Consider the following 21,112-nt stretch of genomic DNA (forward strand, 5'->3'; position numbering starts at 1 on the left):
CTGGAAAATCACGAATGTGTTTATTCGGGTTATAAGTAGTTAATTGGATCGGGTAAGGATATGAACAGGGTTTGTAAAAGGAATGCGGTGGGAGGCGGGAATTTGAGAGGAATGATGGGCTAAAAAGAGGACATGTGACGTAAGGAAACCTTTATTTATTAATTAGTATAGATTCTAAACACACAGTTTTGTCCACAAACAAAAAACGGATGATATTTACATGGTGAAAACGAATGTGTGGAATTACAGCAAATCAACCAACTGAAAACAACATGAATCATATTTATTATACAACTCACAATCAAAATATCAAAAATCTCATTTTCAAACAACCTTGAAAATGCTTATTCACCTTCAAACCCTCCCTTGTAGCTTACACTCTACTATAAGGATTTGATACTAGTATACAATCAATCAGAAAGTAACCACTCCCTCAATTTCCGGGAGATGCAAATCTTGTCCGTCGATTTGATCCTCTATCGACAGGTGATCCTGTCTTTCCCCCGACACGCATCATCTCTAAATATCACATCATAAACAAAGTAACAATGTAATAGTCAAACATTTAGAATACCGCTTAACAAAATAAACAAGCATGCAGTGATTGCTAATGATGTAAAACATCGCCAATTGACAATTTACCAAATTCTTTTATTTTTGGACTTTTGAGTTAAAGAAAATTATATCAAGATTTTTATTATATTTGTAGAATGCTATTAAATTAGAGTTTTTAACTTTTCTTTTTTGCTCCTTGCGCCTAGACGACACGCAGTCGTTTTGACTACCCAAGTTAAAAAGAAAAAAGAAACTTTCCAAATCATTTTGTTTAAATTTTTTATTGTGCTACTATTGTTTTGTGATCATGTTTACTGCATTATAAGTTGTAAAACTTTAAAAAAAGAAAAGAAAAAAAAAAGAACCCTCTCACCAGCCTATTTGGTCATAACTAGGTGTGTATATGGGCCAGTTGTTGAAGTTTGGTGACCAGGATCAATAAATACAAACACTAATATTTAGATCATAAGCTCGATCTTTGTAATTCCCATTAGCTCGAAAATTACAATTCTCAAACTCTTCTAATGATATAACCCACAAGCTCGGTTATATATACTAGTTTAAACATGAAAACCTAATTAGACTAGAATACAAACTCCTTATCATAATCAAATACTAATTAGTAAAAACATATTTAAACAATTATTAATAAATAAATTCCTTGTTGTCCAAGTCATTGGCTCGACTTGGTCACCAAGTAATTTATTCCATGTAAACCAAGTCACGTGCTCAACTTGATAAACAAGATACCAACTCATCATACGCTCGATGAGTCCGCCCAACCCGCCTGACGGAAATTAAGTCCAACAGTTGTGAATCCAAACCGAACCAAAAACCGAAATTTCAGTTTTTGAAAGCCGTTCTACGTTGGTTTTGCCATTTGGGCTTGGAATTTTTGGGTAAAAAAACTAGCCCAAAATAATGAATTCAGGCTTAAATCTTTTTGTTAATTAATAATAACTAAAAGTTTCTATAAATCAGGGCTAAAAGATTTGGATTACACCATTTATAAAACTCTTTCAAGTTACTTCAATTTTAAAGTTGAAAACGAAAATCCTTAAACCCGGCTTGATTTATTTGGCTTTGCCACTCGAGCTTCAAATTTTTGGGTCAAAAAAAGACCCAAAATAACAAACTTAAGCATAAATCTTTTTGCTAACAAATAATTAACTGATTTCTACAATTGGACTCAAAAACATAGGCTTCGTTATTGTACATTTGGGCTAAAATACTTGGGTTACACTACTTATCAAGTTCTTGTAAATTATTTCACTTTTTGTTTGTGTTAGGTTTTTTGGTTTTATGCACACCCGGCTCATATCAGAAATTATACCTCGTTTTCTCTCAAGCTCTTGATCAAGCTCCTCCTTCCACTTTCTTTGTACTTCAGAAAAGTTCACACTGAAAATACCACATCTAACTTAAGCACCCATAAACACAAATAACAGTAATAATAATAATAATAATAATAACAGTAAGAATAATAATTATAATTATAACAATAACAACGTTAACGATAACGATAACAACAATAATGATATTGATAACTAACCTGGGACTGCATGCTTCTTGTTGAGTATCCGAGCTGTTAATATCATTACATTGTGGTGAAGAAAGGCTCATGGGACTATTACTATTATCTTCACCACTAACATTAGACATGCGCCTACTTCCGCTCCCAGGGCTTGCATTACTTGCCACATCAGCAGCTGCTTTACTAAGCGGGGATCGCCTTTTGGGTGGCAGTTTCAAGTAATTTGGACTGCTTCCATTATCAACCTCACTCATTGAAGATGAAAGAACCACACTGTTGTAGAATTCTTCATATAGAGGCGTTTGAAGCCTTTTTAGTTCTAATGCCTGAATATACATTTTAAACAGAATTCAAATTAGTTACACAGATAGTCTATGTGATTTTGGTTTTTGTCCAAAGTTTGAACAATTACACTTTACTCCAATATTTTGTAACAAAGATGAATAGAGATTTAACTTTGTCTGTTAAGTTGCCATAAAAATGGCCAGCCAGTTACATACCAAATTCCATTTATAGTTGAAACTTTTAGGTAGAAAATGGTTCGTGCGGGGGGAAACGGGTCAAAAGGGTTTGTCAAACGAGTAACTTTCGTACAGATCAGGTTGGATTCACCATTAACCCTAACACTGTTTGTCCATTTTGAAAGGAAGAAAAAAAAATATAAATAATGTAATGCATAAAAAGAAGAGTGAAAGTAAAAGAGCAAATAAACTTTTGGCAATGGACAACGGACCACCGCCTAATGTATATATTGCTAAATATGACATTTACCCCAAATAAAATAATATATTACAGCAACATCAGATATTAGTTAATGCATCATTTAATATTTATAAAAAAAATTAAATAAAACAACTTAGAAGGCTTTATGATTGAAAATTAAACTTTGGCCAACTTTCAACCTATTTGAAAACCATAGTCAACTCATTCATAAGCAAATTCCAACTCTATGAAAAATTAACATCAGAACAGTACCTTTTCATCCAGAAAAGCTCTTATTTTAGATTCAGCAAAGTTCATCTTCATCCTCAGAGAGAGATAGGGCTATTTGGAACGAACTACAGCTGCCAGGAGATATAATCATGGTACTGACAACTTCATCAGACTGCAGTTCACCATCCAAGGTTGTTTGTCCTTGCAGTTCAAATGTGTCATCAATAGACGGTTCTTCCATGGGGTTGAAACTCTAATTTAGCAAATGTATATGTAAACAAATTTAGTTCCTCGTTATCCAATAGTAAAATGTAAATGTTAGAAAAAATGAAGAAATAGGGTAGTGCACGGGTTAGTTTTGGGCTCAAACCAAACCAAAATCTGAATATTTAATTTTTGGGTTTTAAAACGGTTTGTTTCAGTTTTTTACATTTTCACAATGGGTTTGGTTCCGTTTCAGTTTTTTCAGTTTTGCCATTTAAGAATCGATCCTGGGCTCAAACCAAACCAGAAACTGAAACCAGAAACTGAAAAATCGTTTTTCAGTTTTTGGGTTTCTAAAAATGGTATTGGTTCGATTTCAGATTATTGGGTTATAACATTTAGTTCGGTTTAGGGCTTAGGGCCATTTAGGAAATTTTGGGGCAAAATAATGGCCTAAAATAATTAACACGAACTAAATTTTGTATTAGTTAATGATTAGTTAAATCACACATTTAGGCATAAATTTTTTGGGCTATACCATTTATTACTCTTTTTTATGAACTAGTTAACATTCAAAATTTTTTAAAAAAGAAAAAAACTATAATCCACAAATTCAATAACAAATATCGTTTTTTTTCTGTTTTTACGGATTAGGTATGGTTATAAAAGTCAGTTAGGTTTTTAAGGTCTTCGTTACATACAAAACCGAACCAAGAACTCGGTATTTAGAAAAAAGGAAAACATAAAACCAAGCCTTTGAATTTTGAGTTGGGCTCAGTTATTTCGGTTGGATGCACATCCCTATGAACGAAAATACCTACCTTAAACTCATTAAGCATTGAAACAGATTTCAACTTTACTCCTCCATCCTCTATAAAACCATTGCCATCTAACAGACTCCTGTCATTATTACTGTCTTCTGCTCCCAGTTCTTTACAGTTTCCAGAATTTACAGTAGAGAAGTTTAGAGTACCCAAATTGCATACATCAAGCGAATCACGGCTGTCAATTAACCAAAAAAAGAACTAATGTTGCATGAAGTCATCATCATTACTTTCATAAGCAGACAACACATTATCTTATTTGCTCAGTACCAAATAAAAAAGCAACAATTTCCCAAATCCTATTTGGGATATCAGAGTTCAGACATTGCATTTACTTTGAGATGTATGTATTATGATAATAATGTAACATTGCTATATTATTATACTCACGAGTAATCCATAACGCTTGTGCATGTAGATGAAGGAGCTTCTGTACTTTCCTGGACACAATAAATTAACATGAAACGAGATGATGAATGGAAGATTATTAATAATAAATGCAGATAAAAAATGTGCTAATAACAAACCATTGTTGGAGTATCAACAACAGAATTTTGCTGAGATTTCCCTGTAACAAAAGGATGCTGCAACAGAAAATGTAAAAACATTGGCATAAGCAAAGAAAACAAAAAATATTAAAAACTAAATGTAAAATCACCTGCAGCAAATCAGAAGCAGAAGGCCTCAACTCAGGTTCCCTGAAATATATAAAATTTGGTGTAACTAAAACGAAATGAAAAAAAAAAGTAAGATAATTTACAAGTGTCGTCCTTTATGTATGAGGAAACTTGCAGATCCTGTCTTTTAACTTCAGTCAGTACAAAAAATGCCCTGAAGTTCACATGTTGTCACACTTTCCGTCCTTTACACTAATGGGTGTTACATATGTCTGTTGAATCCGGTCACGTGGATTGCGCATTGAGAGTATTTTTTCATTAAAAGGGGTAAAATGACCACAATAGCCTCATGTGCATTGCACGTGACTGAATTTAACGAACAAATCTAACGTCCATTAACGAAAAAGACGAAAAGTGTGACAACATATGAACTTCAGGGACATGTTTTGTACTTATTGAAGTTAACACGATCACCAAGTTACCCCATACCTAAAGAATAAAAACTGTAACTTACATAAACAAGTAACAATAATAACACCTGAGTAAACCGAAAAAGAATAAATGTGCATACAATAACATAAAATATCTATACAGTAGAAATACTGACTTTGTTTCATCTTTTATAACTGATATGTATGTAGTACAAAAAGGGTAAACGCCGTACTTATGTAAGCACTTCAGCAGTAAATCCTGGGCCTCAAAAGAAAGCTGGTCAGGAATAGGAGGATGAGACTTGGTGGTACCAATATAAAAAGAGCCGCAACCTGATATAAAAATGACGCTTACACAGTATAAATAATGTGCTAAATGTGTTTAGATATAATATTATAAATTAATATCCATACTTTCTCAAATAAAGTGATTTAGAAAGTGAATACATTTTGACCGACTTCAACCCATTTGGCTTGTTAATGATAACAGTGTCAATACCTCAACTCGACCCGTGTCTATAAAAATAGGTTGAAATCGGGAGAGAATTATAAAAGGTAATTTAAACAGTACCTCCTGATAGTGTTGGCTCCAAGGAGGCTTTCTTGTAGCCATCTCAATAATTGTACACCCAACACTCCAAATGTCAGCAGAACTAAAAAACAACAGAAAAGATATTTATAGGTGTGATTCATAGAAGATGGCGAAAAAATAAACAAATTATAAGTGTTCTACAGAATAAAAATTTACAGGTCCATGTTAATACTCAAAAAAATAAATAGACAAAGAGAATTAATAAGTTGAATTGTATCTGATTGTTGTAAAAGAGTATAAAGCTATAGACTGAAGTACAAAACTTTGGAGCATAAAGTTAGCAGTAATGATCACTATTCGAACATAAATAAACAGAAGTCCAGAACATAAGATCTCCTGACTTGTGGATAAATTAATATTGGCATTATTTTAATTTGTTTCTTTTCCACCTTCTGATTCTGAAAAACTGTTTTTTACTTAACCTTTAGAGTCTTAGACCACCTCAACTCCTCGTGAAAGATGATCTAGCCTAACTTGTACTATGCTTAATTAAGATTTAATTTGACTTTTGTAGAATATCAACAATACATATGTGTTATGCACATATGCATGTGTATATGCATTATATGTATATGTGTGTAAATACGTATATATAACTATAGATATATACATATATATGGTATACTCTTCTATGTAGATCCCCTATAAAGATGAATCTTGTTACACTTGAGTTTTATTTTTATATTTTTTGCTTGTTTGGACTTCCTATTTTCTTCAGTAGGCTAGTATTCTATGTTTGTGTAGCATGGTGGTGATAATTCAGACTTTAGACCATTTCTTACACAAATTACTATTGTTTACTTGTTTCATGATCTGCATTTCTGCACAATAATTTTAGTTGTGTGAAGTGTTATTACTTTCACAATTCTAATATTAATTGGACAATATTAGCTTTTAATCATATGATTTATTAATTGAATTTGGGAAATGGTATTCACTTTGTATGCCTATTGTATATTTTTGGTTACTGAGCTTCCTTCATCTTGAGTGTGTGCTTTTTTCGCGCCTATGCAACGGTGCAACTTTCGCCACTATGTGTATGTAACTATGTATGTATATGTATACATCTCTACACTTGACTGTACTTACAAGCTATGGCCAGTCTGGAGAATAACTTCAGGAGCCATCCAATATGGTGTCCCCTTCATTGACTTTGCCCCTGAACCATTAGCCTGACCAAAACATAGCTTTCAATCACATAACCTGCTAAACAATGACAATATATCTAAAATTACATTAATTGTGAGGCAGCCGGTGTCCCGATGATTGAGTGCTATGTGCCTTATGTCCAAGGCTTGATGCAAAACTACTATCGAGCCGGGGGTCTCATCGGAAGCAGCCTCTCTATCCCTATGGGGTAGAGGTAAGGTTGTCTACATCTTACCCTCCTCAGACCCTACCATAGCATTGCTATTGGTGGGATATACTGAGTACGATGATGATGATGACATTAATTGTGAGGCAGGTGGTGAGCTTACCAGCTCAACAACTTGCTTTGATGCACCAAAATCTGCTAGTTTGATGCAACCTTTATTGTCAACCAAAATGTTTGCCCCCTGAACATGAAAAGGTATCATACGCCATTACGCCATGATGTAATGTACCAAAACAGAAATATGCACCTTAATGTCTCTGTGCATAATGCCATTCTTGTGCAAATAATCAAGACCCAATAATAGTTGTTTGGTGTACATTCTTATAACCTGGTTGTAAAAAGAATGAATACGTCGATCGTATTCGTATAATAAAAAAAAAGAAGAAGAAAAAGTGAAATTGACATACGGCTTCAGGAAATGGTCCAAATTTCCCTAAAAGAGATGAAATTGATCCTCCAGGGACAAACTCGAGAAGAATATTTAAAGTATCCTCTTCTCGTACGGTTCCAAGATATCTCTAAAGTGGCAGAAAGTGAAAGTAAGGATGTTATGATGGTTAATAAATAATTTGTTAGAAGCAGTTGAGACCTAAAACAAAAAAAGAAAATGAAAACCCTAACTAATTCAATTAAAAAAAAAACGAACCTGTTTAACAGCGAGTAGCTCTCCAGAATCTAGATTCATGCCCATATAGACGTGACCGAAGGCCCCGCAGCCGATCAACTCACCTCTTCGCCAGCGAATAACAACTCTGGGGAGGACAAGTCCACTGATCTTATCCACTACCTCTGAACGCAAAACCACAGATCGCCGGACGGATCCCAATATCTCATTCATTAGGGTTTATGTGCTGCTACTGATAGATGAGATGAGACCCATGGCAAGGAGGGAAAGTGTTTCTTTTTTCAAATATTATTATCATTATCATTATTATTTGTTGACTCACTAATTCACTAAAACTTTTCATCTTTGACTTTTTTCCCCAAGATTTGAGGGTGTTTGGTTTGTTAAAATCATACATCCGAATGGCTCTGTTATCCTCTTATTCGTTCAGATTAAAATTGAAGCTGAATGGTTCAGAGACAATTTTACCCACACACAACACCATAGCTGGCTCTTTCTTTCTCCTTCTCTTCTGGCTACCAGGCACAACACCACCACTTGATTTCAACCCGATTTCAAGCACAAAAAAGGTATGATTTTTGTTTCCCTACTTGATTTCTACTCTTATGTTTCCCCACCGTCAGTCGATTTCTACCTCTGGGGTATGAATGGCTAGGCCTAGAAGCTAGGGTTTATGGTATGAACGGCTAATTGATGTTCAGTTTAAGTTAATTGATTAATTTCGTTGATTCTTGCTTTGGTTCTAACAGCTAATCTGTAGTTAGAGATAAAAAAAAATGAGGTACATGTTCTTAAAACCCTAATCTTTGAATTCAAGAAGTTGTAACCTAGAATATTTATTTAAATGCCATAGATTAAGATTATTTACTTATGTTACTAGAAATACAATGTATGATTATACACACCACTCTTTAATGATTGAAATTATCAATTTATTGAAGTTAAAAAAATCATCATTAGATTTATTAGGAAGCTTAATTTGGTATATCAGTTTACGTATCTATTGTTTTGGACAAAAATCTGCTAAGGATCAAGTATCCAAATCTGTTAAGTGAGGTAACGTGCTAACTTGATAATGACAAGTGTGTAATCGGAATATTAGTGAACACAAAGGTTTGATCACGAGGGAAAAAGCCCTTAACCAAGATAGTCTTACTTCGGTCAAAACTTATCAATGTAATCTTTGGTAAAATAACTCCGGTCAAGGATTAATAAGATAATCTTTGGTCGGATTACTTTAGTCAATGATCAACAAGGTAACCTTTGGTCGAGGAGTATGTGATTATCGTGATCTCCAGCACAAAAAACCCCCGGACGGTGAAAACTATCACCGTCGATTATATTGATGATAAAAAATCGGGTTACAAATGTTGTGGAGATATAGATCGATGTTACAAGAATTGCTAATGTGTACAGAGGGAATAGTGAGTTCAGCTCTGAGTGTGTGTGAAATACAGTGAGTTCTCTAATTGATCATATCTCAATTGTTTATAAAGAAAATAAATACAACTATAAGTCCTATCTTTAAGGCATTACTCCACTAGCGACTCCCATCACTTTGACCACGTGCCATAGAAGTCCATTAGCGAAATAAGTGGATGACTAAGTCTAGGAGCCGTTAATGTTGATAAATATCAACATTCATATGAGAAACAACCGTTAACAGCACCAAATACCGAGGATCCAAGATCCTGACACAGCTCTGCAACTCTTCGGAAGGATACTTGATCCAGACATGTCTTCAAGAATAACATATCCTCAGTACTCAGTTATTTGTGACATAACAAGAAGTCCTATAAATCCGCCACTTCTCCCACTAAACGTGTTACAACCATTTGACCACGTGTTTGACAAGTCCAATAGCGAGATATCCGGTGGAATAAGTCTTGGAGCCGTTATACTTATTAAATAACAACCTACATACAAGAAACAATTGTTAATAATACCAAGTACTGAGGACCACTGATCCTGACAGGATCTATTTAAGGATAACTGATCCAAGAACATATGTCAGGATAACGTATCCACAGTGTCAAATTTCCGTGCCCTAACATCTATGACTCTGCTTAATTTGGAATGTGATAAAGAGAATCAAATGTTTTGGTTGAATACAAAAGTATACAGAAATTATAATCCATCGCATATGTATATGCGTGTAAAAAAAGTTCTTTTTGACCCTGTATGTGGGTAATTATAGTGTTGAACATCATTCTTTTGAAGTTAAATTTATTCGGTCATGTTTGCCAATCCAGAAAGCAGAGGATGGCAGCGATTTCTCATCTTAGTGATGAAATCTGGAGCTTTATAATAACTCTTTTGGCGACATCAGCTGATCTTGCCCGCTTTGTAGCCACGTAAGCAACATGTTTTTTTTATTCTTTTAATTCTGTTACAGTCGTATTCTGTATTTTTCTCAGATTATAAGATATTTAAAATGTTTTCTTGCAGATCGAAAGACTTTCGCCGTCTATCTCGAAACACCGCATTGCCGAAGGTTGTAAATTTTGAAAGAATCTCGGTGGACGATTATTAGGAACACCGTCATTTGAAGGACCTTCTATCCCTATGTGCTCGAGCTGGAAATCAAGCTGCTTAGTCCATGCTGGGAAAGGTTATCTTAAACAAATGTTTTTAATTTGTTTTTTTTTATCCGCCAACACGTTTTTCGTTTTGTGACTAGTGATGTGATATTTGGCAAGCTCTACTGCACAACGATGCTTTTTTCTGGGTCATGATCTTGGATCAAAATGCGTTAGCGAATGGGCTTCTACGCCATCAGAGACTTATGAGGAGGTTTATTTCTGATGCTAGTGATGAAGATCTTTCTATAATGCGTATCCCGTTGTTCAGCTACATGATCTCGTTTTTGGGCTATCGCGAGGCTTGTGAAGGTTTATTTCTGTGTTTTATTAGGTAATTTTTACGGTTCGGGACCTCGGGTGAAGACGTTGGCTCGGGTTGCAAGGGTGAAGACACCGGCTCGGAAGTTTTTGTTTATTACTTCATTTTTAAACATATATGTTTGTGGTACTTTGAAACTTCTTTGTATATTTGAAACATTTTTGTATAAAATTTCATCTTTAGGCATATATCGTGTATTTTGGGTTTTGTATATGTATATCAACTTTTATATATTGTGTTTCCAGAATTTTAGCTAATTGAAAAAAATATACCCCTTATCAAAAGGTGTGGTTGTATATTTACAGTTGCGGTTCATGAATTTAACAGATGCGGTACCAATTTAACATATGGTTGTTGAATTGGGGCTTCTTGGAAATTAGGGTCAATATATATTTGTTACAATCTGTTTAGAATCATTTAGCTCTTTTGAATAATTTAAGATCATTTAGATCTTTTGAATGAGATTAATACCAAATCTATGCAAAGGGGTAAAATAGTGATTTTGCACAGCTATTCAAATGTGTAGCCCAAACAGATGCATTTCATTCAGCTCTTACTGGTTCAGATCATCTTACTCATTCAGACCTCTTACCCATTCAACACTTAACAATTCAGAGGTTTGCCAAACAGCCCCTTACTTTCATCTATTTCTTTTTTATTTGTTTTCTTACATTACCCGAGCTAATCGGTAGGTAGGTGCAAGTTGCAAACAACCCGTATTTTCAAGGTTGGAAACTCTTCGATTCATGTCATCAGGGTGATACATTTATAATTAGATATTTCTATGTATTTGTTGTTAACATGGAGAATTCTCATTTTTCATCATCTATCAAATCACCTTGTTCAACCCAACGTTCTATTTATTTTTACATCAACCTAATCCACATGCACGTTTTTTCTTTTTCTTGCTATTTTCATTAAGGTCAAAGTTGTTGAATTTGTAAAGTCTTGAAGGTGAAATGACAAAAGTAACCTCCAACCAACCTAATCCACATGCACGTTTTTTCTTTTTCTTGCTATTTTCATTAAGGTCAAATCGTAAATTTCATTCTAAGCAACACAAATTTCACAAAATGCATGTAAATGGTTTCGATTTTTAAAACTAGTAAAATGACAAAAGTAACCTCCAACCAACATTGAATTCCACTTCAATCCTAAAATTGCCAACGTTCTACTAACAAACCAAACACCAAACTTAAATGCATTTGTTTCATCATCAAACAAACAAACAAGCCAACTGTTTTCTTTCCTCATCAAACAAACTACTTCCTAACTCCCTTTGTAGTAGTAGTACCTTTATGCTTCAGAGGACTCCAAACCAACTGTTTTCTTTGCAAGGCCACAACCGTCGGATGCTTCGGTTTCCACGAACCCACAACATGTGAAGGCGGGCTCCCCATGAACCTCCTTGATGCAGCAGCAGGCGTCGCCTCCACAGGCGACGACTGCACACGCGATGGCCTCCACATCCTTTGCGGGTCCCACACAAACGACTGCCTACCCACACGATCATTTCTCATCCTCGGGGTCATCATGCTCGAGCTTGAGCTCGGTTCATACTGAAACGTGGTGGCAATAGAGGCCCGTCTTCTCGGTTTGATGGTTTGACTGGTTGAAACCGGTTTCACAGCAAAGGACCCTCGCCGGGCCCGTAAAGTTGGTTTCATATTTGATGCTTTTGTGAGATTTTCTTTGTCATCATTTGAAAGGTTATGCTGAGTTGTGAATGTTTTTGGTTTTAGTGACGTGGCGGGTGATGGCATGAAGTTACTGATTCTTCTTAATGGGAGTCTCATTTTTGAAGGGCCTGGCGGTGGTCTCTTTTCTGATATTGTGGTCAAACCTTGTTTTATTGAAGATAGAGAAGAGTGTGAAGAAGCTGCAGCAAGTGCTCGGTTCTCTTGTTTTTGTCTTGTTTTCCGCTCTTCACCTAATTGGCTCTCGAGATCCCGAACCTATACATACATATAAATCAATAAATCTCCCTATTAATGGGTTAATTCGGGTTTTTTTGTCAATAACTTGCTAAGATACTTCTTTTTAACTCAAGCACGCCAAAAGTTACCCAGACTCATGGAGAGTTCTACAATGATTTAAACGAATAAAACTTCCAATATTATGATTTTAAATGATATCTTTTTTGCAGGTTTGGTCATGTCCGTTGTGTTTTGACCAGAACCAAAAAACTTGACTGTTATTCGATAAACATAAGCTGATTTCATCAATAGATATTCATCATCATCATCATCATCATCGTACTCAGTATATCCCACCAATAGCAAAGCTATGGTAGGGTCTGAGGAGGGTAAGATGTAGACAGCCTTACCTCTACCCCATGGGGATAGAGAGGCTGCTTCCGGTGAGACCCCCGGCTCGATAGTAGTTTTGCATCAAGCCTTGGACATATTACATAAGGCACATAGCACTCAATCATCGGGACGCCGGCTGATTGGTGCATGTACCCTTGTTTCGGCTATCAACGCCACCACATGATGCATGATTAACATTCCATCACTTTTAACGTTATTTTCACAAAATTAGTAAAATAACGTCAAAATTAGTGCAATTTTACTTTTGCCCACCCGAGGGTTCACACATATATACATTATATGCGCGCACCGCAAGCAGGGCACTCATCAATAGATATTGTAAGTTATTAAGTGAATTTTGACTCAATAAACTTCAAAAAGGCCACTAATACATTCTTTTTTGCAGGTTGGTCAAACCCGGCCCATTTTGATCAGCCCTGAAATACTTGACTACTATTTGTTGAACAAAAGCCAATTTTATCAGAAAGTATTAATATATATATATATATATATATAGTTAGTTAGTTTTGACTTGATAAACTTAAAAAAATGTCTTATATTATCTTTTTAGTAGGTTGATCAAATACAGCCCGTTTGACCAGCACTGAAGTGCTTGACTATTATTTGTTGAACAGAAGTCGATTTAATCAATAAAGGTCACTAATACATTCTTTTTTGCAGGTTGGTCAAATCCGGCCCGTTTTGACCAGCACTGAAATACTTGACTATTATTTGTTGAACAGAAGTCGATTTAATCAATAAATACTATTAGCTACCCAGTGAGTTTTAAATAGATAAACTTCAAAAATATTCATATCTATATTCTCTTTTTTGAAGGTTGGTCAAACCCGGCCCGGTTTGACCAGCAGTGAAAAACTTGACTGTTTTTTGTTGAACAGAAGACAATTTTATCAATAAATATTATTAGTTATTTATTAAGTTTTTACTTGACTTGTGACTCTTGGACGAGTTCTACTAAATTAAAATGCCTAAAACTTCAAAATCCACTTGATACACTTAAAAAAAACCGGTATAATAATCACAGGATGGTTAAACCCAGCCTGTTGTCGACAAGTATTATTTAGTTATTTAGTGAGTTTTGACTCGACTCATGACTCTTAGACGAGTTTTACCATGACTTATACATAAAACTTTCAATATCACTTGACATGATTGAACTAATGATTTCTTTTTTGCCGCTGGTCAAACCAGTCCCATATAACCAGCACTTAAAAATTAGTCTAAATTGACTTAAATGCATAAAACTTACAATATCACTTGACAAACTTCAAAATGATTCGTTTTTGCAGCTGATCAAACCCGTCACATCTGACCAACACTTAAAAATTAGACTTGTTATTTACCTTTTCTTGAAGAGTTCTACATATATGTTCTCTAGCAGAGAGTCGTAGTTGCAGAGATTGCACACTATCCTGTAATTTTTTTGTTTCTTTTTCATCCTGCTTTGCTTTCTCCGCCTATAACATAAAATATGACACATAACTAAATATAAAAAAACCAACATAACTAATTTGAAATCTTCTAAGAAAATTACCAGTTGTTTATACTTGAAAAGATCAGAGATTTCTGTTTGTTTACGTGCTGGACCATGCTCAACACCTCTCACACGACTTGCAAAATTCAGGGAGCAAATGGTTTCACCAAGATCTGATGAACTTGGGCTGATTTGAACAAACATCAGTGTCTTGCAATCACCACCTGCACAAAATTTAAGGTAATTTTGACAGCATCAGCATCTTCATATGCCCAAATGGGATTTAATAAACATCAATAGAGAAAACTGAAAACCTTACCTAATGAGCTTTGCAGAATATGGGTAAGCTTTGAATTCCTGATTGGGTCAAAATAGTAGATGAAAATAAGATTGAAAGTTGAAACAAGTGTTTTTAACAATATTATTATTTGGAAGGAGGATTATTATATACCTGTAAGGAATGTGAGCTGTTTTTGATGCAAGTGCAGAAATTACATCACCTAATGCAGAAAGCGACTTGTTTATAAACTGGGATTCCTTCAATCTTTCACCTTCAACCTCAATCTTCCCAACTCGTTCACTTCCCGCCAAATCTACAAGCCAAAGATGGCTTCTAGTCCTCTGTCTATTCACCATATTTTCACCAATAACAGTCACTCGCAATAAGCTATACCAAACAAGATATCCAGTAAGCAATATACTTTTAAAACTAAAAACCTTTATAATAATATACGATTCTAACAAATTTACCAGTGAGAACGGCTACTAAGCTCATTAGCATTGGTTGATCCAACCGAACGCGCACGGCTCCCACGTTTTAGCAGTTCCCAAACTTCATCAATCTTGTAAACTGCCACCTCAGATAGCCCGGGTACTTCTTGGGTCCCTTCAGCTGATTGTTTTACCTCTAACCTGCATTTAGAACAAAAACATTAGCCAAAGTGTCAAACAAGGTTTACATGTGAGCAATAATATGTCAACAAGCTTACTTTTTAGGAGGTTGATTTGCATCCTCAACCAAGAGGTCTTTTATCTTCTCATTATAGACCTCTAACATGCTTACAAATAGTTGGTATTTCATAATATCATTTCTTTCATCAGATACTTTGAATAACTCCTCCAAAGTACGGTAGTTCACACCCCTGTTTTTAGCAGTTCCTTCCATTGTGAACGTTTTCCCGGTTCCAGTTTGCCCGTATGCAAAGATGCATACATTGAATCCATCAAGTACTGACATCACTAACGGTGAAGTTTGTGCAAATACAACTTCTGCAAGTTTAAACAAGCGTTCTTAAAAAAAAGTCTTTTGAATGTGACATTTTATCTATACAAATATACATATTCTGAGAAAAATAATCAAGATAAATAAATAAGCATGAAATGAAATGATCACAATATCCTATAATTACCTTGGCTGTCCTCGGGTCTAAAAATGTGATCAAACTTGAACTGCTTTTTAGATGAATCAGATCCTACTATCTTTAACTCGTTCTCGTGAGATGAATCAAACTCAACAATGGAATTTGACCCTTTAGCGATCTCATCTTGGTTTAATGGTCTACATCTGCAAAAGACCCTGATATTTCCTTTGAGCTCAATCACTTCGTTGTATAAGCGTCTTCTTTCTGAGCACTCTGATAGACATCTGTTCTTCAATGTCTCATATTCCTCACCTTATAATCATAATAAACTACATTAGCAAACAGAAAGAGAACAGAACACAAATTGAAAGTGTAATAGCTTACCAAGATTCTGAAGAGCAGCAACCACCTCAGATCCAAGAAAAGAATCAGCAGTTAGACTTTTAACTTCATCACAAAGTGCTATATGTTCTTTTCTCAAATTCTGAAACAATATAATTGCAGAAATTTACAATCTCATCTATAAAAAAAACAATAAAGGCAGAAAATTATTTGAATAACAAAATGAACAAAGGATTTGAAAATTATACAAAATAATTGCAGAAATTTAGAATCAAGTATTAAACAAAACTGACGCAGAAAACGATTAGAATAACAGATGAATAAAGGATCTGTAATTATACAAAACAAGTGCTGCAATTTCCAACTTACAATCAAGTAGTACACAAAACTGATGCAGAAAATGATTATGATTAAAATAAAAAATGAACAAACGATTTAAATTGTACAAAATAACTGCAGAAGTTCATAATTAAGTATAAGAAAATGATGTGAATAACAACATGAAAAAAGGATTTGGAAATTATACAAAATAATTTCAGAAATTTAGAATCAATTACAAACACAACCGATTCAATAAATTATTATAATAACAAAATGAACAAAGGATCCTTATAATTGCAGAAAATTCCAATTAATGATTCAGAAAATAATTTGAATAACAAAATGAAGAAAGGATCCGTGTGAATTATATAAAATTATAAATCATTTACAAACACAACAGGTTCAGAAACAATTGGAATAAGAAAACTAAGAAGTGATTCGTAAATCATACCGTCACTTTGTCGGTCAACTGTTGGAACTTGTCAAATTTCGGAAGCATTTGGTCACACCGTTCTGAAACCGAAATCAAAACCGATACAATCAAGAACATCCAATTGAACACAAAAAGTATAAGAAATCATGGTTAGGGTTACGAATTCTCACCTGCCAGAGGATCAGGCGATTTTTGTCGGGTTTGATCCGGATCCGGTTTCAAAAGCTTCATATTCATCGTTAGGGTTTCCAAATCGTTAGTGTTATCCGCCATGAGAGAGAGAATTAGGGTTTGAGATTGAGAGCGTATGTGAATGCGAATGTGATATTATTCAAACGTCCAACGGCACATGAGAGAGGTTACAAGGGGGGGGGGGGGGGGGGGACTTTTTGAATTTGAAGAGATCTCGGCCGTTGATTTGAGATGCTCAATCATAACGGATTTTTTTCTCTCTTACTTTCATTTTACTCACTAATAAATAATATTGAAATATTCGGATTTTGTTAATAATCATCTAAAAGTTCTTTTTATATGTTGTTGCATCAATCAAATTTAATTTAAATAAACGAATAATTAATGCATCATAATCGGGTATATTAATTCTAGTTTTTCTCAACCTAAATGTCGAAAGTCATGAATGATCAAGATTGTGCGTTATATAACAAGATCAAGGGTGTAAACGAGACAATGTAATAAACCGGCCACCCACCTAGCCTTCTGGTCAGTTTGTCGTTTTTCAAAATCGTGGTTACTGGTTTGACCAAAAAGATTCGTAAGAACTAAACAAACCGAATTGTGAACACTCATAGTTTATATAATCGAGTGCCCTCACACTAATTATGGCAAAATAATAATAATAGTAATAAATAATTCAATTGAGTTTTTTTAAACCTATTTGATTGAGTCTTAAGTTTTAATAAATTTTGAGCCTCTAGCTAGATAATGAAGTGTTTATTTCACGATAAGAATAAAGATCATATTTGATGTTTTTAAGCTAGAAAGAGAAGCACGAAAACGAAATTTCTCCCCTAAACAGGAGTGCCATTTCAAAACCCATGCATCGTGTTGCTTTTGTTTTCTTGATTGTATTAATGTGAGGTATAAGAATGATGCATTGTGATGGTTTAGTATGTACACTTAGGGATGGAAAGATGAATTCATTCCAACATAAAATCCTATTATTAAGTACAAACTAACAGTCGTGACATGTGCGTTGCGCTAGATTTGCCACATGTATAACATCTATCTATAGCCTTCTTAAGTTTATATTTAGAACATGTGTGTTGTGACATGTCACAGCCCCCGACCCTTATACCTCGTGTAACAACTCGGATTTTTAATTAATATATTAATAGCCAATACCCGAGCTATTTTCGTTTTCGTGTAATTTTTAATCAACAACACATCATATTTATCGAGCTACTATTTTATATTATTATTATTGTTTAATATATTTAATTAATATTCAAAATAACTTTCATTTATATACATTTTTAACCCTAAACTACATTTTAACTTACTTTTGCATCCAACTCCATAGTTAAAGGACTAAAATGCAACATTCAAAAATTTTTATATCATCATCCATCTTCCCAACCCGTAGCTCGAATTCCAAACCCAAACCCAAACCCGTTGACCCGTTTAACTTACTCGAGCCTTAATATTCGGGTTAGAATCAATATTGATCTTACTAAAATAATTGCTAAAACCGATCTGTATTAACACTATTAATTTGGAAAACAAGATCAAGGAGATACGTATTTACAAAGTTAACAAACCGTCATAGGGTTTTGGTAATATACGATATAGAGGTAATAATAATCTAATCAAGCATCGTTGCATCATCCTCATGGCCTCACAATCAAAACCCCTAATGTTAATTTAATTATTATCACCTGCAAGACCATGTTCATCATCGCGTTCAACTCGGCTCAAAACCATCAAATAAACTATCAGCTGATCATCGTAAGAGGTAATTGGTTATGTTTAATTGTTCGTCTATGTTCTCTTAACAAAAACCCTAACGTAAATTGAACAAACACAACGTATAGTAACGGATTGCGGAATTAGGGTTCTTATTATCAATTTGGGGATTTTCAGTATTTGTATTTAAGTTTTTGTTCTCGTTCTCTAACCAACCGAACACCTAGCTCAACTGGTTGCCTTGTGTGGGTGTCTAGCAACTGTGAGCCGGCTAGGGCGCGAGTTTGAGCCTCGGCCAGCGCATATCCTTTTTGTAAATATTGATTTTTGGCTATTTAATTATTGATTAAACTACTTTAACTAATACCAATGACAAATAAACTCTATCTTTACGAAATCGACAACAACTTTATGAATCTTTATGCATATATTATATATATATATAGAGAGAGAGAGAAAGGTTCAAATAAAAAGAAAGAGTTTCCTAAGAATGGTAAAAACCAATAAATTTTTGACAAGTGGCATTACAACCTGTGATGAAAGAACAATTCTAAGAAACTATATCGGTTATAGTGGTGAAAGAGTAATTATAGGAAACTATGTCGGTTTTTTGTAATTTTAAATCTCAACCATTGATTAACATGATCTAATGGCTATGATTTATTTCTAGTCTTCCTAGGAAACTACTTCTTTTTAGTATAACCCTCCCCTATATATATACTAGTTGAAAACCTGCGCGATGCGGGCAGCGACAGCAAGTTAAGACGCGATAGTCAGTCTATGTTGGTTGGTATCAGTTCAGTTCGTTATGCGATTGTTTCACTTCTTCATATATTTATAATGCAGTTTTCCTATTATGCTTGTATAAACGCTTTATATTTGCAGCAGATTTTTCTATAGGATTAGCAATAATCTTATCTATCATTGCATAAAAGTTAATAGATTTAATCTTTTCCTTATGAGACATTTTTTTCCTCTTCGGGAAACTTTAAATGAGTTCTCCACTAACGGCATTAACAAGCTAGATTAAATATATAGGGTCGAGATACTGTATGATAATACCTTAACGCACGATAGGTACACGAGACGCTCAAAGGCAAAAACAAAGGCAAAAAATACTAAAACGCTCAACCAAAACCCTAAAACGCTCAGTCAAAAATCTAAAACACTCAAAAACAGTTTTCGTGAAAAAAAGTAAAAAAATTGATCGATTAACCATCAAAAACTGTTTTTTCGGTGAACCAATGATTAATTGGATATGTATTTACGATTCTAAGATATTGGGATGTGATTTCATGGATCGATTTCGTAAAATAATGGGATATGCGTACCTATTGTACGTTAAGGTATTATTGTATTGGAATAAATATATAAAAAGGATTTATATAAATAATGAACTTAATGTTATACCTTTCTACAATAGACATGGGTTAATATGAATAGAAAGGGGGCACCCTACAAGCATCTCATACACATAAGCCGCTTCAAGAGACCACATCAAGGAAGAAAAGAATATTCAGTTAATCTCTAAGATAAATATATAATTATACAAAATAATTGTTTTGTTAAATCTAAAACGCATACAACCAGAAACGTGTCTTCGAATTTTGATACCGAACCAGAAATCTGCCTTCAAACCAGAATTGCCAAAACGAAATTCAGCCGCAAAGTGACTACTGAACCAAAAAAGCGCTTTGAATTTTGACCTGCACTTATAAACATGCAGTTCCTTTTAAAAAAGTTGACGTGTAAACACTTTTCAATTTGCAGAAATTTAAAACCTAAATCAAAAGCTGACCCATTTACAACTGTTACAAAACCTGTAGTTTTGACTATTTTATAATCAAAATTACAACCGTGACCAAAATACCCCTGGTGGCTATTCGACTAACCCCTTGAAAATTGAAATAATGTTAAAATCAAATTAACCAGTTACCAAAATTCGACCAAAGCGGGTTGCCACTCCTTGCAGCATAAAATAGAAGAAAATACTTGTGTTCATGTTTGTATGTCTAAATAGTGAAAATGACTTGTTTGTTTATGTGTGTTCGTATAAAATCTAGAAAAACAAAAACGAATTTAAATAAACAAAGAGAAGAAAACTTATTATTACTGCTGCAGAAATCTATGAGCCATAAATCCATCTCATCATCTTAATCTATTACTATTGCCAACAAGTGCAAAAATAAGGTTACACAAAAGCATAAATAGCTTACTTGCATAAATTTAACTCTGAAGAAGGGTTCATTACACCTTTTGCAGATCTCCCGTGCTTTCGACCAGTGGTTCCAAAAATAACTTCATGTAAACAAGATTTATTCCAGCTTATTAAATACC

The 21,112-nt window shown here is 34.3% G+C and overlaps 1 protein-coding gene and 2 pseudogenes across 3 annotated transcripts; all 3 read right to left on the minus strand.

Moving 5' to 3' along the window:
• Positions 1-411: 411 nt before the first annotated feature.
• On the minus strand, positions 412-6,509 carry LOC143607059 (mitogen-activated protein kinase kinase kinase NPK1-like; annotated as a pseudogene). Its single transcript, XR_013148869.1, has 11 exons — positions 6,492-6,509; positions 5,670-5,700; positions 5,332-5,431; positions 4,709-4,748; positions 4,578-4,634; positions 4,441-4,490; positions 4,048-4,228; positions 3,065-3,275; positions 2,108-2,415; positions 1,889-1,956; positions 412-519 (listed from the first exon to the last, which is right to left on the minus strand). The product of XR_013148869.1 is annotated as a mitogen-activated protein kinase kinase kinase NPK1-like (transcript).
• Positions 6,464-7,903, minus strand: LOC143607061 (mitogen-activated protein kinase kinase kinase 3-like). Its single transcript, XM_077082635.1, has 5 exons — positions 7,712-7,903; positions 7,473-7,583; positions 7,313-7,393; positions 7,169-7,246; positions 6,464-6,862 (listed from the first exon to the last, which is right to left on the minus strand). The coding sequence occupies exons 1-5, from the start codon at positions 7,901-7,903 to the stop codon at positions 6,776-6,778; spliced, it is 549 nt and encodes a 182-aa protein (XP_076938750.1). The 3' UTR covers positions 6,464-6,775.
• Positions 7,904-11,844: 3,941 nt separating this feature from the next.
• On the minus strand, positions 11,845-17,125 carry LOC143607060 (kinesin-like protein KIN-14S; annotated as a pseudogene). Its single transcript, XR_013148870.1, has 10 exons — positions 16,871-17,125; positions 16,141-16,240; positions 15,805-16,068; positions 15,385-15,664; positions 15,146-15,307; positions 14,847-15,062; positions 14,715-14,752; positions 14,456-14,619; positions 14,265-14,378; positions 11,845-12,546 (listed from the first exon to the last, which is right to left on the minus strand). The product of XR_013148870.1 is annotated as a kinesin-like protein KIN-14S (transcript).
• Positions 17,126-21,112: the final 3,987 nt, after the last annotated feature.

This window comes from Bidens hawaiensis, unplaced genomic scaffold (genome assembly GCF_021521415.1).
Source record: "Bidens hawaiensis isolate Kalapana, Puna unplaced genomic scaffold, B.hawaiensis_p1.1 tig00079167_1, whole genome shotgun sequence".
NCBI lineage: Eukaryota > Viridiplantae > Streptophyta > Magnoliopsida > Asterales > Asteraceae > Bidens > Bidens hawaiensis.

Coding starts and splice junctions, on each gene's coding strand:
- LOC143607061 (XM_077082635.1), bottom strand. CDS start 7,903: ATGAATGAGATATTGGGATCCGTCCGGCGATCTGTGGTTTTGCGTTCA. Junction 7,584..7,711: donor AGCTACTCGCTGTTAAACAG/GTTCGTTTTTTT, acceptor CTGCCACTTTAG/AGATATCTTGGAACCGTACG. Junction 6,863..7,168: donor CAAAGCAAGTTGTTGAGCTG/GTAAGCTCACCA, acceptor TGTTTTGGTCAG/GCTAATGGTTCAGGGGCAAA.